This window comes from Poromitra crassiceps (genome assembly GCF_964638095.1).
Source record: "Poromitra crassiceps genome assembly, chromosome: 11".
NCBI lineage: Eukaryota > Metazoa > Chordata > Actinopteri > Beryciformes > Melamphaidae > Poromitra > Poromitra crassiceps.
In genome coordinates, this window is record NC_139643.1 from 47,261,069 (window position 1) to 47,277,046 (window position 15,978).

Genomic DNA, 15,978 nt, shown 5'->3' on the forward strand with positions numbered 1-15,978 from the left:
AAGGAGTTTCTGAAGGATTAACTGAGTTGTAGATCTGTCTGCAAATCTGCTGTCCTTTAGCCTACCCTTCAGCTTCCAACTTATCAGTCCATAGAAGTTTGAGGCCCATACCATTACATAGATTCCTAAATTGCTTGCTTGTAGTGCAGGGAAGAAAATAAATCAAAACATCAAATTTCCACTCTGTATATGTGTGCGTATATATAATACACACACACACACACACACACATATATATATGTATATATACATACACACACAGTACATATTTCAAGTCAAAGAGGTCAGAAAAGGAGACGATAGCACATTGTGGAGTTCATTTTTTGTATTCAACTTGTACACTTCTTTTTGCATCAGTAATTCAATAAAGCCTACTTGTAACATGGCCGTTTGCAGAGGGACAGTTGTTTGTTAGACTGTTAGCACCAATGTACGACAACAATATGTTACATTAAGGAGGAATATAGCCTGGGTAAACCCATCCCCCACGTGACCTGCTCTCAGACCTGTTCTCAGTCGCTAGTGACTGGGAACTGAGAGAGAAGGTCACATGGGGGCTGGGTTTACCTAGGCTAGGAGGAATATTCCAGCTACCAAACTAGTCTCCAACCTCCAAGATATAAGGAGAAGATGGATTATTCACCAAAGGCATGTAAGAGGGAGATGAAAGGTCACACAGGACACAAGGTGTCCTCTCCTCAGGTCAGAAACCTCCCAGTTCCTACTTCCCACTATAAGGCATGGAGATGAAGAGGATTCCGAGGTCAGAGCAACAGAGACGAGTAGCTTCAGAACCTGCCTTAACTACCCTTTAAGGCTGAAAGGGGAATAACACTTGATTTCCTACTGTCCCAGCATAGTCTGATCAATATGAAGCAAATCAGCACTTTACGTCTGATGATTTCACAAGTTTGAGGAGAAGTTCTGTCTTGAGTTTTTATTAAAAAAAAATATGGATTGTACTATGCCAGACCACAGCAGTAACAACATGTATAAGTGGTGCTCCTCTCTAACAGGTGAGCACTGCTCATCCTGATTGGCCCGTTCCCCTCCTGCAGAACACATCACAGCGTACAGAGAGACCAACTAATGAAGCAAAGCATATATCAGAGAAGCAGTAACATTTAAAAACACACAGCACATACACATATGACTACTTATTGTAAGGGCAGACATGATTAAAAGAGAGCAGAATGTGAACAAACAGATCTCAAATATTTACCTCTGCTTTCACTCAATGCATCTCAATAATGAAAACTAAAAACAGTACAGTGATTGACATGGCATATTTCAACACAAGAGGGCCCATCATGGCATCTAACACTGAGAATAGACAGTGCAATAACTTCAAGCCCAGTACAATGTGATTATTGATCTCTGTGTAACTGGGTGTTCGCACCGAATGCAATTTCGCGAATGGAGTGAAATTTCGCAGCACAAATAACGTGAAACTCACCCCATTCACTTGAGCTGAAAATGTTCAACTTCGGCGAATAATTCGCGGCGTCAAACTCGAGCGAGTAACATGATTGTCGCTCTTGGTCTGAACGCAACGCAAGAGATCAATGAAGGAAAGCCACAGAGACGATGGATTCGAAATCCACCGGGCCACGTAATATATGATTTTAGAATAGAGTGGGGATTCTGAATGATGACTACACAGTTTACAAACTACCAGCATTCATTAATGTTAACTTCCCAGTGTGCTGAGCTTCCCACACCGGCCGTCATTCAATACGCGTGTGAAACTGCGGCTACTTCTACCAAGCGCTTCACCGTCCACACCTGAACGTGTCAAGTAACAGAACAAACGGTGCTCATCTGAGCACAAACTGCAAAGAGACATTGCACTGCATTGTGATACATCGTGGACATGAGCAGAGATGCTGGAGACGGGGACAGGCAGACCCGGCCCAGACTTAGCAGGAGGAGGACAGCGGTCAGTACTGAAACGAGATGACTGAGTTCACTTTGTAGACATGGTAGGAGCGGTTCCAGAAAACTCTGGTGAAGTAGTTTGTGTACGGAGAGTAGTTCATCTTGATCTCGTGGCAGAATCGCCCGTGTTTGGAGAAGGAGTAGATCTCTCCTCTGTCATACACGACCTGGATCGGACAAGAGGATATGGACAAGTCAATGGAAAGTAATAGTTTGTTTTGTTTGTTGTTGTTTTTGTCAAGTAAAAGTCATTTTTTGATAACGAGTGTTAGGTTCAATTATTCCTGTGGTTTTTGCATAGCATTATTGAGAAACTTTTTTGCAAGTAAGTTCTTTGCAAAAAAGTCTGCATTTCCCTTTAAGAGGAACCAGTTATTGTGAAATAGAGAATAGGTGTCGATACTCACATGTCCGTTGGCAATGTCCAGCAGGTCTTTGATCCTGCAGCCTTTATGGTGGCTCTGCTCGTTACAAATGGACTCTTCGATGATCACATAGTTTGTCTTGTGAGACATCAGGATCTTATAGACGTCCTCTGCAGATCTCATCGCATACACCTGGTAGGTCTATAGGGGGACCAGAAAAGAATGAAAGATTTATTTTATATATTTAAAAAAAAAACGTGGACGGAGAAGCCCATCTTTATTAAAGATGGGCTTGTCCGTCCACGTTTTCTTTGTTTTTTTAATGTGTTTGGTTGATAAAATGGTGATTTATTAAACAGATTGAACCCTCTATGATAATGAATGATGATGCTCAAATATGATCATGGTCTTACAAATAATGCAAGCATGTGTTTTGATTCTTTATTGTCACAAATGTTGTCTACTCTCCTTTAAAATGACCATACTGTATTAAGTGGTATCAATCCAGTATCAATCATTTGTTAAAAAAGAAAAAGAAAAAAGAAAGAAAAGAAAAGGATTATCTCATAGACATCTCATTTTGGAATGAATCTCTTCAAATATTCCTCATTACGCAAAGGGCCAGCATCTCAACTGTTGTCCGCCACTCACATCTTCGCTCCTCCTCAGCAGGTTGATGTCTGAGTGAAGCGGTAAACTGGTCACCGCCCAACCTGAACACAACTTGACCGTCCCCAGCAGCTGAGGGCTGCCGGCAAACACCGCCGCCATCGGAGCCTGAGTCCTGACAGGAGGAGAAGAAACACAACGAGTAGAAGTGAAGTGAGGGAGAATTAAAGTCAAGACAAGCGTTTGATCCAATCACAGTACCAAGAATTTACTGGTAACTCTGGCGTGAAAATACACATGCACAAGTGTGACATTGGTGATATTTTCAACACCTTCCATTGCAAACTACTGCAATTTTGGCAATATTTAGACTTAGAGGAAAGTACATTGTATATAGAACATCAGAGAATTTGATGACTCACTTGATCCAGTTCATCAGCTCGACTGTATCTGGGTCGTAGAACTCCTGCAGCTCGGACAGCTCTGCTAAGACTCGAGGGAAGTACTGCAAGGCCGAGGAGAGGAGTACGTATGAGGTAAGGGAGAGATTTTTTTTTTTTTTTAAGTTTCAGGGGTTCAAAAGATGAAGTCTTAGCTGACGGAGACTGTGTTGCACAGTTGATTTCACACTACTGTTGACAAACGTACTATTGTGAGTCGCTTTGGATAAAAGCCTCTGCTAAATGACATAATGTAACGTAACGGACATCTCACCTCTCTCCACAAACTGAAGCCGATGATGGTGGGAACCGCTGTGCTCAGTATCAAAGCCTGCAGAGCAGAAAAAAACAAGCAACACCTTACAGCAGGAACCAGTGCTGGCAGGAGCAGCAGGGACCGACACTTCCGCGTCTGGTCTGCTCACGAGACCCATAAATGTCATAAAACCGTGGAAAATAGCTCAGCAAACAGTGAAACACACATTTCTTTTAAGCACGATTTGCCTCTCCCTGGAGCTGCAGGTCCGTCCCTAGTCCCTACCACCAGTCCCTACCACAACAGCTTTTATGCTTGATCAAAGTGAATATGAGAGGCTTCTCACCAGGACTACAGGGTGCATGGACTTCAGCCGCAGCCACCTGAACACGGTCATCCAGAGATCTGGAGAACACACACCGAACGCTGTGAACATGCAGACGTACGGAGTCCATATGTACTTCATCCTGCACAAGAAAACAACATCAATTTGTAGTTGGTATAATTGAAGAGGAATGATTACACTGAATTATTTTACACAGATTTAAAACAAGATGAGAAGTGAAAGAATGTTTTAAGATTTCTCTAAAGATGTAGGACATTTGGTTGAAATCTTAACAGCACACTGCTTTCAAAAGTGGGATTTTCTTTTCCATTCTGCCCACTGGATTATATTCAGGCAGATATGTTGGTCTGTAGTGACACACCAAAAACACTAGAAAGGACTAGCGGCAACTAGACGCTAACCGATGGTCACCTCACATCTCCTGTGTTGCATTTGCAAAAAGTTGCATTTGGACACACGCAAACACATCAGCAGCTAGCACGTACGTTCTGCACCGGTGTGAGACCTGATTCATGAAACATGAGATAGAAAGTAGCGTTTGCCTACCATTTCACTCGCTTAAACGGCTTCGTAATATAGCTACTTCTGATCGAGAAATGTCTGATAAAATGTTGCAAATGACAGTGGCGTATGTCAGCCCTTAGGTGAAAAATAAGGAGAAGCCGCACTAAATGGCTGATATCATGCAGCGACAGGCTCGAGGGGCTTTCCAAAAGCCGCGTCGTCGTGAAAATATCCGTGTTTTGGAATTATCAGGTGAGATGAAGTTGGAAAATGAGCAGAGCGTTTTGTGTGCCCTCTCCCCTGACCGGCCAGAGTGATTTCTCTACCCCTGACCAGCCAATCAGTGTGATTTCTCTCACCAACGAGCCGAATCGGACGGAAAAGCCGCCAACAAGCCGCCGTCAAAGCAGACTAGATCCAACGATGCAGGACACATCGCCAATACCAGAGCGACAGACGCCCAGACATAGCCGACGGCCGATTGTCGGCTTGGTGTGTCTGGGGCTTTAGGGAAAATGGAATTCCCATGGGGGGATTTCCCCTTTGGAAATCGATTAGAGTGGGGGCAATTTCAGACTGCCAAAAAGGGAGCTTATTCCTTTAAACCAAACATATACATCGTAATGTGTGTTCACTACACTGATAAACATACGTATTCCTTCAAACATATACATTGTAATGTGTATTCGCTACACTGTTAAACATACGTATTCCTTTAAACATATACATTGTAATGTGTCTTCACTACGCTGATAAACATACCCCTCAAAAAGCAAAGTCAAGCCTCCGAACAGCAACGTGTGGAAAACATGATAGATGACTTCGGGCTGCTCTCCTATTCGTCCATCTTCAAGCTTGAGGTCGGTTTTCATTGGCTCACCGCTGTAAAAAGTAAAAATGCATGAATTACCGTTACATCCATATTTAAAGGCTACAGCCACGAGCAGAGGCACTGTGTGTGTTGTTCAGCTTCTAATGGAGCAGGAAAGCTTTTGTCTACAGACCACAGAGGCTCAAATAAAATCACCAGCCACATTCACTGTTTCACAAGGCAACTACGTTTTAGAACAGGGCAGTACCTCAAACCAGAGCAATCTAGTAAGAGAGTGGCGTCAGCGGAGGTCCAAAATGCGTGACTCGGTAGCCAATGAAATAGCCAGGACGGAGTGCTATGTTTGAATGCTAAAATAAAGCTGATAATATAGAAATTGATTCTTTAAACGTCTGACCCTTTCAAAGTACATCACAAACTGTCCATTTTGCTGCAACTCGACAGCGCTGCTTAATCCAGAACCTTACTTTCAGGAAAAACGGGTCCATTGGAGTGAATGGAGATGTCGCGACTCTTCTATATACACGGTTCTGCCTCAAACCAGTCGTTTACTCCTATCAGCCAGAGTGGCTGATAAACAAACCTCCCACCCACTGCTAAAATGTACCAGCATTTGGTTGGCGTTTACTTCTCATCTCCAACTCTACCAAACATCCCTTTGAAAAGTTTCATTTTAAAAACACGGTTTCATCCACCAGCAGAAACATTGCAGTGTGTCGAGTACAGCTTCTAACCTGAGTCTTCTGTAAATGGTCTGCAGAGTGGAGAGCAGGCAGACGAGGAGAACCAGCAAGTAGAAGGGAAGGACCGAGGCTTGGGTCAGTCGCAGAAACAAGTCCTGACTGGGAGTCTGGAAACTCTCTTGGCACAGGAGGAAGTTGGTGACAAAGTCACTTATATAGAAGGGAACAAAATATTGATGATTTATTGGATATTTCGGTTATAGACAGAGTAGGCATGTAACAATATATTTCACACCAAAATATCACAGTATTTCAGGGTATTGATCCTGCAATCTAGTAAGAGAGTGGCGTCGGTGGAGGTCCAAAATGCTCCTTAAACGTATTTTGCTTTGAAGGAAAAATATTGCTTTATTGAACTCAAACTGAAACTAATATGAGAATGTCTACATTACACAAGGCTCCTCCATTATGAACTTATTTGTAGTGGCGTGTGGCGGCGGCGCTGTGCATATTGTGCAACATATTGTGGGCGGCGCGGTATTACAGGGAAAGCCTACGGCGCGATAATCGTGGTTGCTTGCTCGATATCGTGGTAAAATTATATCTTGTTACAGACAGGAATTATAGATATCGATATATCGATTACTAAAACCACAGATGATGCTACATTGTATATTATTGTTGCTGTAATCAGGGCGTCCTTGAAAAAGAGAGCTTGTTCTCAATGGTCCTCCCTGGATAAATTAAAAATAATAATAATAATAATAATAATGCCACTACAACTCAAAACAGACATGATTACATTCTAAGTGCAATGAAATGCTGTTACTCACGTTGTTGTGTTGAGCCCAAATTTCACTTCAAAGAACTTCAATATGAAGTCGCTCTCACTTACAGGTATAAGTTTCTGTAAATAAAGACAGCAGTTATAAGTAGTAGTCCTGATGATCTGTACTCCTGCCATGATGTGCCATCGCCTACACATGGATAAATGGGAGACACCTGACCAGTGTTTTTTGGCTTTACCTTGACCAAATAACTGAAGGTGATCCCTGTGGTGAAGACTAGATAGAAATGTAGGAAGAGTTTCATTAGTCTGGCCACAAGGCGTCCCACTTTCATGTTTTGCTGGAATGGAAACACAGAAAACAACAATGAGATGCGTTAGTCTGCAGTGCTACTGTCGGGTGTCAAATTTGAGTTTGCCAATTTCTTGCATGGCAACGCAAGGATGGAAATACTAGTGTGCTAAGGTTAAGAGTGGTGCCCTGACTTCATCCTTATCCTATTGGATAACAGATTGATGGGGATTTGCCATACTATACAATACAATGAGTACAGTTTAGCTAAATAGGTCAAAACAAATGCTGAGCATTCTCTGTCAAAGTAATGTGCCTGAGCTCTGATGTGAGGGAGGAGGAGCTAACTCTACCTGGAAGTACCTCGCGAACACTGAGCTAACCAGGAGGCTGAGCAGAGGTGAGCTGGGCAGAGCCGGGTTCTGAAACTGGAACAGGTAGGCCACGAACAACGAGCTGAGGTACACCTTGTGGATGTCAGCCATCTGTCCATCCCAGAGACGGACAGATGATGGAGAGAGAGAGAAGAAGGAGAAAGAGGAAGACCTCATATAAGGACAATCTTAAGCAGAATGAAGCATTTAAAAGATACAACCACCATTTTTTTGATCATCTCAAGTTTGGGAATATTCAAATCTGTTTTTGGATCATTTGATTAACTAATGTAAGATTTTTGGACATTTCTCAGGCCATTAAGACGCAAACATAGCACTATTTTAAACAGACATTACACCTAGAAACAAAATCTATTCAAGGTAAATTGAATGTTTAGTTGTCACAACTCACAAGACACCAGTCCTTGAACTTACACATACTTTGAAACACAAAGAGGGAACTAAAAACGGCTGTAGTGGTTGGTTGGAATGAAAATTTGCAGCCCTTTCAGTCCCGACGGCACAAAGTTGAGAACTACTACACTAAAGCACTATGTAGAAAAAGCCTGTAGTGGTTTGAGTGTGTTTCATGAGGTGCGATAGTACAACCTGACACCGGGCCTTTAATGAGGAAGACTAGCTATTGTGGGAGCAGGTTACCTTACGAGGGGGCACCAGGTCCATAGAGTCGAGCAGGAAAAGACACAGGCCTTGGACGAAGAGCACATAGTGGCTGTGTTCCCAGAGCACAAGGAAGGTGCAGGTGGTGGCACTCATGGTGAGATAGCAAAACATCTAGAGAGAAACACAGTTTAGCAAAGTATTTTTTTAAATATATATATATTATTTTCAATTTTAACAATATATGAACAAAACACAAAACAAGCTCAGACAAAGGAAAAGAAAGAGAAACATACATATAATATCAACAGTCATTATAATGTGGTGCTACCATCCATATAGGGGGCTTATGTGCTTGTAAGAGATGTCGCATATGGGGTCCCACGCAAGGCGTCCAACAGGAACCACCCGGGCAAGTCACCCACCGCCCCTAACCTCGTCGAGGTAGGCTAGAAACGGGTCCCAAATAGCTAGAAACTTTTTAAGCGAGTTGGTTTTCAGGGATCTGAGCCTCTCCATCCTTATAACGGAGATCATGTCCATCAACCACAGTTGGAAAGAAGGTGAAGAGGGGGACTTCCATTCTTTGATTTTTTTTAGTTTATCAAAGTATTTAAATGCATCATGCAAATGTTTCCACTCAACTTTTATACAGGAGTGGTAAACACTTCAATATAGAGACAGTTACAAAATTGAAAGGGGGAATATTTTGTTTTTTCCTCTTTATTTACGCTTTTATTTTGTGTTACTGTGCGACAACAACATTGGAAGCAGTTTCCGCATTTTTTTGTGTTCTAGTATTAAGTGTCCTGTCAATCTTCCAGCATTCACTAAACATACACAGTGTTGAGTGTTCTGATGTGACAGCATGCACCACAGTCAACTAAATAAAGGACACGCAACAGTAAAGTGAGTTCTACTGCTGTGTGTTACCCTCCACTAACTCCATGTCATCTGATGGGGAAACTGCTTAAATTGAACATGAAGTGACTGAGATTCACCTCGGTAGCAGAGTTGATGTTGTTACTCAGGAAACCAGTCAAGGCTGCCACTTGACAGGAGAAGTAAGGCAGAGCCCAGTTGTCCCGCAGGGGAATGGCATGGTCCACTTTGGTCGTGTCTGGTCTGGGGAGAGAAACAGTCGATGGGACGATTAGGAGTTGAAAAAGTCCCCTGAAAGCAGTTGGTGGAGAAGAAAAGGAACACGTGATTTTCCATCCTTTGTCCCCGTCTGCTTTTCTGTGATTTTTTGTGTAAGACAGTTTTAAGGCATTTCTTATTGGAGACAACAGTGGGAGAGACAGGGAGGATGGGGGAGAGAAAGCGGACGGCAACCGATAACGTCACATCTACATGGTATGTGCCTTAACTCATTGAGTGCCAGCCACTTTTGGAGAACGGATGCTCCCAGTGCCAGAGTTTCAGAGCGTTTTCAGTGATTTCTCGAGGCCCACAGAATATTGTGTGATATTACTATGTAAACACCGAACACGCACAAAGAACGATGAGACTCTATTCTATCATCTGCAAAAAAAAGTTTATTGATCCCATTTTCCGTTCTTTAGTTATGAGCCGGAGAAGATAGCTTGATTCATCCAAAAACAGCAATTTTTTTCTAGAAGCTGAGATAATTGGCCTTTTGTGAAATTAAACATTTCAAGCACATCACTGACTCTGAAGCTAATCTTTTCTAATGTACGGTAGTCACACCTCAAAAATAATTTCCTTCAATAAAACAGTGAAGGCCAGGGAATTCTGTTTGGCAGAATAATATTTTTTAGCTACAACCAGCAGCGCTGGCCCCTGCGTGCGCTGCTGGTTGCAGCTTCTTGCTGGTCTTGATTTGCTGCTGGTGGGCATCGGATATTCTGGCTTGCGTTTGTCAATCCTGTCCTGCTGCCTGGGTCTGTCTGGGTGTTGCGCGCTGCTCTGCGTGCCCCCCCCCCCCCCCCCCCCCCCCACCCCGCCCCGCCTCGCCTCAACTGCACACTCCTCCTCCTGTCTGTGGTGGCTCTCTGCTGAGTTTGCTGTGCGCACAGTGAAGGGACATCGACATCCTGCTTTTTTACAGCGTTCCGCGTGTGTTTGTCACCGGCAACGATGCTTCCAGTTGAGAATAATAACAACTCCACGGTGTGGATGTGCGGATGTGCTGTCCGGCTCAATTGTGGGAGCAGATTGGCTGCTGCAGGCACAGCTGCAGTAACGTGCTTCAGCATATCGATGCATACGGATGCGATGCGATTTCCGTTTCCATAACGACTTCTTCTTTGTTTTTTCCTTGCCTTTCTGTTATGTGGAGAGCACTGTCGCCACCTAAGGGTTCTGTAAAATAGGTTAGACACATCCAATAGCTATAATATTTGTACATCAGAGGCAGAAGGCTTTGACCGACGCCCCACCGTCAAAAAACGCAATTGACGAACATGTCCGTCCTTGGCACTCTACGTTACTATTTGAAATGACGAACATGTCCGTCCTTGGCACTCAATGAGTTAAGCTGCTGAGCCACCAAAAACATTTCTTCTTCTTCTGTGGCGTTTTATGGCAGTTGGCATCCTTTATGTTGCATTACCGCTTCCTTCTGGATTTATCCATCCACTGTTTCCCTACTACTCGACTGAAGCTGGCCTCCTTCCTGATCGATCCATCCATTCTGTCCGCCTTGCCTCGATCGGTCCTAAAAACGTTTCAATCTCAAGGAAGCCTGTGATTGAAATATGAGGAATAGTGACAGGTTTCCAACGTACCTATTGATAACGTACCAGGCCACAGCCAGCATGCCAGCCACCCAGGTGCCACTCATCACCCAGCTACACACAAACAGGGCCGTGACGTAGACTGCCTGGAGGCCGAACACGGCCCCGATGTAGAAATAGATGGGCTCCATCACATCCTGAAGGCAGAGGGACAGAAACACCAGTTTCACCACACAGCCAAAGCCTCAACTTAACTCTTAGACTAACATTTTAGGAGTAGAACTTTATTCTGATGCCAGAGTCAATGTAAAGAAAAAAAGAAAAAAAAGTTAGTTGGGGTGCTCAATTTTGGGGCAAATAAACTTACATTCTGTCATATTTGTAGTAGTTTCCCGGTCTGTGCGTCAAGTATTTGCTTACTCTGCAATAAAAATGCTGTGTGTGCTAAACTTTAGCGCACACACAGCATTTTTAGTGGATGGTACACATTAGCTTGCTATCATACAACGAGCATTAGCACGTAACAGGATGTGAGCTGCCAGAACTGCAGGAACTGTATAACCAGCGGTGCCTCAGGAGGTCCCTGAAGATCATCAAAGACACAAACCACCCCCACAACAGCCTGTTCTCCCTGTTACCCTCAGGGAGGAGATACAGGGTCCCAAAAGCACGCACAAATCGCTTGAGGGACAGTTTCTTCCCGCAGGCCACGAGACTCCTTAACATACACAAATAGTGCAGTAGCTGTACTGTACTGTACTGTAGCTGCTACCATTACGTATGTCTAATGTTTAATTGTATGCTTAATTAGGTATATGCTATTTGCACCTGTGCAAACAGAATGTCAATTATGTTTAAAGTATGTACATGCCATTTGCACCTATGTGCAGTGAATATGTCACTGTCTTTGACTTGTCTTATCACTTTACTGCCTTATTGCTTGTTGTTTCTCTTGTTTTCCTGCACCCATATGCCCTGTTATTTTGCACTATGTTGTAAACGGAGTCTACAGCACAGGAATTTCACACGTGATACTTGTACTACAGAGTGACAATAAAAATCTTGAATCATTAGGATTTGACACATACTGTATATGGTGATGTAGAGAAAATAATAGGCAGAGAACACACAGCATATTTTGACTATGGCATAGAGAATATCAGGTTCAGGGGCAGAGAGCAGAGCCAAGGCCACAGCTGTGTAAGTTGTAGGTGCTGATTGTGTCTCTGTGTGCCTGTCTGTACATAGATCATGATTTATCTATGTGTATGCAATTATGATTGATTAATAAATAATTAATAACTAATACCAATAACTATGTGTATCTGCTTTAGCATATAGCATGCTAAGTAACTATTGAGTACACATAGGTGAATCTGGTAACAACCTTCTCATCACACAACATAAAACTTCTTGCTCATTTGCCAAAAAGTCAGCATATACCAACACTATATTAGACTGACCTGGGTTCCGGTGACTCTGTATATGAAGCTTGTGATGAACTCTGGATACAGAGACAGAAGCTCCACCGCGTTGACCGTCTGACCTGAAACGGTCCGGTTATCTATGGTCAGCTCATAAAAACCTAGAAAACACAAGCCAGACATACGTAAGAATAGACGATCATCAGAGAGGGAGTGATAAACAATGTACTTCAATTCAATTTCAGGCCCAATCACATCTAGAACGACAAGTATAAAGAGAACTACAAACTATATAATATTACAATCCTCAAGCATTCACGCACTGCCAGAAGAAGCATCAGTGTAGTGATCTACTGAATTCTCTGCCTCTTCTTTCTGGTTGGTTGAAAATGTTTTGTTGTCTCTGCATCCAAAAATATAGTTTTCGGTTTGGATGTATTTGATAGTTATAGATGTGAATGGGCCTGTAGTATCTCCGTTTGGCTATGACAATCAGCTAGCCATTTCAGAGAAGCAGAAAAAAGTGAGTGCACCTCTTTCAAAAGACGGTGCCGTCAGCATGTGTTTGTAGTAGTAGTAATATAGGCCACTGCCTCCCTGGAAGGTGATTTCACGCTCCAGCTCCTAAGGTGCGACATATGAACACATGTGAATTTCAGCACTGATCCACACAGTTCATCTTACAAACAAGCGATCTAGATCAGACAATGGCAAATGTCACAGCCAGGCTGGTGAAACTAGAGCAACCCACCTGTCTACTTGAAAACCAGAACTTCCTGTCATGGTAGGTGGAGAGGTAGACAGCGTAAAGCATGCCACATGCAACTGCTGCCAGACACCCAAAGAACAGCTTCACCACACGCTGGAGAAGAACCGCTGAAGAGTGGGAGATAACAGAGAACGTGCAACAGTTAACTAATCTGTTGTCAGCCATGGTGCTCTTTACTGTAAGTTAAACATGTAGTTGACTGTTCTTGAGGGAAAAATCCACTGCCAGGCGATATTACACGTTACCTACCATCAACTTGCCATGTTCATTGCATTCCAGGAGTTGTTTTTGTTTGTTTGGCCAATAACGATGCACTGGAATACGACAAATACACCACCAAACAACAACAATTGGTCCAGAAATGTGAGGTGCATTGGCAGTAGCTGTTTCTAAGAGGCCATTTACACCTGGCATTAACATGCGTTTTCTGCCATCAGATTACATTCAGATTGTATTTTATCACTTCAGCCTGATTCCATTTACACCTGGCGTTAACATGCATTTTCTGCAATCCGATTGCAGAAATGGTTGTCCTCTTAATCCGCATAAAGTTGCTGTATCCAGATTGAGGACACATTGCATTTACACTTGTGTTCAATGTGTACACAATGCATCCTTGACCACCTCCGGAGGTGGTTTGGCCGATCAGATTGCAATCCTTCTTCAATGCGTTTTGGGGGTGTTTACACCTGTACTTTCAACTTATAAAACACAATCTGATTGCAATCTGGTCACAGAAAACGCATGTTAACGCCAGGTGTAAATGGCCTCTAAGAGTATTGAAGTGTTTAGGGTGGATCCCCCCCCCCCCCACTTTTATGTAATCTTATATGGATCTGTGTGTGTGTGTGTGTGTGTGTGTGTGTGTGTATGTGTATGTGTTTGAGAGAGAGAGAGTTACAATTACAGTGTTACAGTAGCTATGTCCTGTTGTTATTGAACTTTTCCATCAGAATGATTACCCTAAACTAAATGTATAAGTAGCTTTGCGCCACACTTTGTTTGTGAGAGGTAATGTGTACTATACAGCTTAACCTACAATTTGAGATTCTCTTGGACTTTTTGATAGGCGACTCCTGTCTGTTGAGTTCCTCTTCTTTGTCTTGAGCTTCCTCCTCTTTAACTCCATCTTCTCCTTTCTGCTCATGGCCATCCTCCTGCTGGCTGGCAACACCACTTCTCTCATCTTCCGTGTTGTCTGCCACTGGATGATCATTCAAATCTGCTCCGTTGGCTAAAGAGACAGCCGTATGAATAGAAGCATCCAACTACTAGATCACAAATAACGTTAATGTTTTGGCAACGTTACTGGATTCAAGGACAGTTAGCTTTCATAACTTCAGATTCAACGTCCGTTATCTACAGTATAGCTTTAACGTTAGCTAATGTTATGCTAACTGCTAACTACACCAACTTACGTGCAGTCTGGGAGTCAGGCTCACTCTGGAGTTGTTCCTCGCCTTTATCCTCCTCCGACGTCTCTGTTTTGCGACATCTTAACTCGGTCATGACGAGAAAAATTAATCCCAAAGGAGTCGTCTGACGTGACGAGACAACAACATGCTAGCTATCAAGCTGCTAGCCCCAACTCCTATGGCCCCAACCACTGACGCCCTGACGCCCCAACTAGCTAGTACTACAAGCGAACACCTTGCTGGCCTGCCCAAGAAAGGACACGGTCGGGCAAGTGTGCAACACGCTCAGATGACTCCCAGGCAAGACGAGATGTTTTGTCCGGTTTCGTCTAAGCAAAGACGGAAGTGGGCCAGGGAAACTCTCTCACATGCTCTCTCACATCTCCATTCACTCCAATGGACCAGTTTTTTACTCAAAAGTTCCAGGAAGTAAGGTCCTGGATGCAGCACTGTCGAGTTGCAGCAAAATGGACAGTTTGTGTTGTACTTTGAAAGTTGTTGTTGGTGTTTTTTAATCAAATTGTGTATTATCAGCTTCATTTTAGCATTCAAACGTAGCGCGAGACCCCTTCCTGGCTGTTCATTGGCTAATGAGTCACGCATTTTGGTCCTCCGCTGACGCCACTCTAGTTACTAACCATAGTGGCACTGTCAGTGATGGCGTCATAAGTGGCGTCATCAGTCGGAGCCTAATCGGAGTATAAATACAGGGAGACCACTGTGCTGCTCCAGACCAGAGACTCCCACGGATCTAATTTTTTGTATCTCTGTCTGGTTCGTTTTCAAATGGCTTCCAAAACAGAGAAGGATCTCACCTGTCCTGTCTGCTACGACATCTTCAAAGATCCTGTCGTCCTGCAATGTAGCCACAGCTTGTGCAGAGCCTGTCTGCAGAGATGGTGGAAAGAGAGACACGACTGTCCACTTTGTAAGAACACATCTTTAAACGGACCACATCGTAGCTTGGCGTTGAAGAACCTGTCCGAGGCGTTCTTACTGGAGAGAGAACAACAAGCTTCTGAGCTTCGCTGCTGTCTGCACTCTGAGGAACTCAAGCTCTTCTGCGAGGACTGCCAGCTGCCAGTGTGTGTCGTCTGTCTGCATTCAGCAACACACACAAACCACAGGTTCAGAGCCATTGACCAAGGCTCACATCGTCACCTGAGGGACTTCAGAAACCACAGAAGCCTTGCAGTTTCCAGGTCAAACTAAAGGACTGACTGGACATTCTGGGTGTTTTCAGCTTTTTCACCTGTACTGTGCTACAGTTTTATTAGCACGTTATTAAATGTTCTGTGCTAAGATACATGTATTCCCTTGCATGGGTGTTACAGGAGGTTATGACCAAATGAATTTGACCAATAAAGCATGATGTTTAACTGCCACCTGTGTGTGCTACACATTATTTCTTTGGGCTACTGTTTAAGCATGGAGGGGTGATAAACAACTGAATTGAACTAGGTACTGTCACTGATCATCATCAGTGATGTCATAAGATGATTTTTGGTCAATAATGATGTCACAGTGGGGCAAAAATTTAAACAGATATTGCCAACTTGAATTGCAAACTTGTTCCCTTTTATATGAGGATGATGCCACTGATGACATCACTGATTGTCAGTGC

At 43.4% G+C, this 15,978-nt stretch overlaps 1 protein-coding gene across 1 annotated transcript; it reads right to left on the reverse strand.

Annotated features, from left to right (window-relative positions):
* Positions 1 to 534: 534 nt before the first annotated feature.
* Positions 535 to 14,588, reverse strand: LOC310785123 (putative C-mannosyltransferase DPY19L4). The gene is made up of 19 exons (XM_083646108.1): positions 14,358 to 14,588; positions 13,979 to 14,173; positions 12,922 to 13,046; positions 12,704 to 12,794; positions 12,210 to 12,331; positions 10,798 to 10,943; positions 9,049 to 9,172; positions 8,087 to 8,221; positions 7,406 to 7,537; positions 7,000 to 7,101; positions 6,807 to 6,880; positions 6,025 to 6,183; positions 5,221 to 5,340; positions 3,955 to 4,075; positions 3,627 to 3,683; positions 3,335 to 3,417; positions 2,955 to 3,087; positions 2,346 to 2,504; positions 535 to 2,105 (listed from the first exon to the last, which is right to left on the reverse strand). Exons 1-19 carry the CDS (start codon positions 14,446 to 14,448, stop codon positions 1,941 to 1,943), a joined length of 2,334 nt encoding a protein of 777 aa, XP_083502234.1. The 5' UTR covers positions 14,449 to 14,588; the 3' UTR covers positions 535 to 1,940.
* Between the last annotated feature and the right edge of the window lie 1,390 nt (positions 14,589 to 15,978).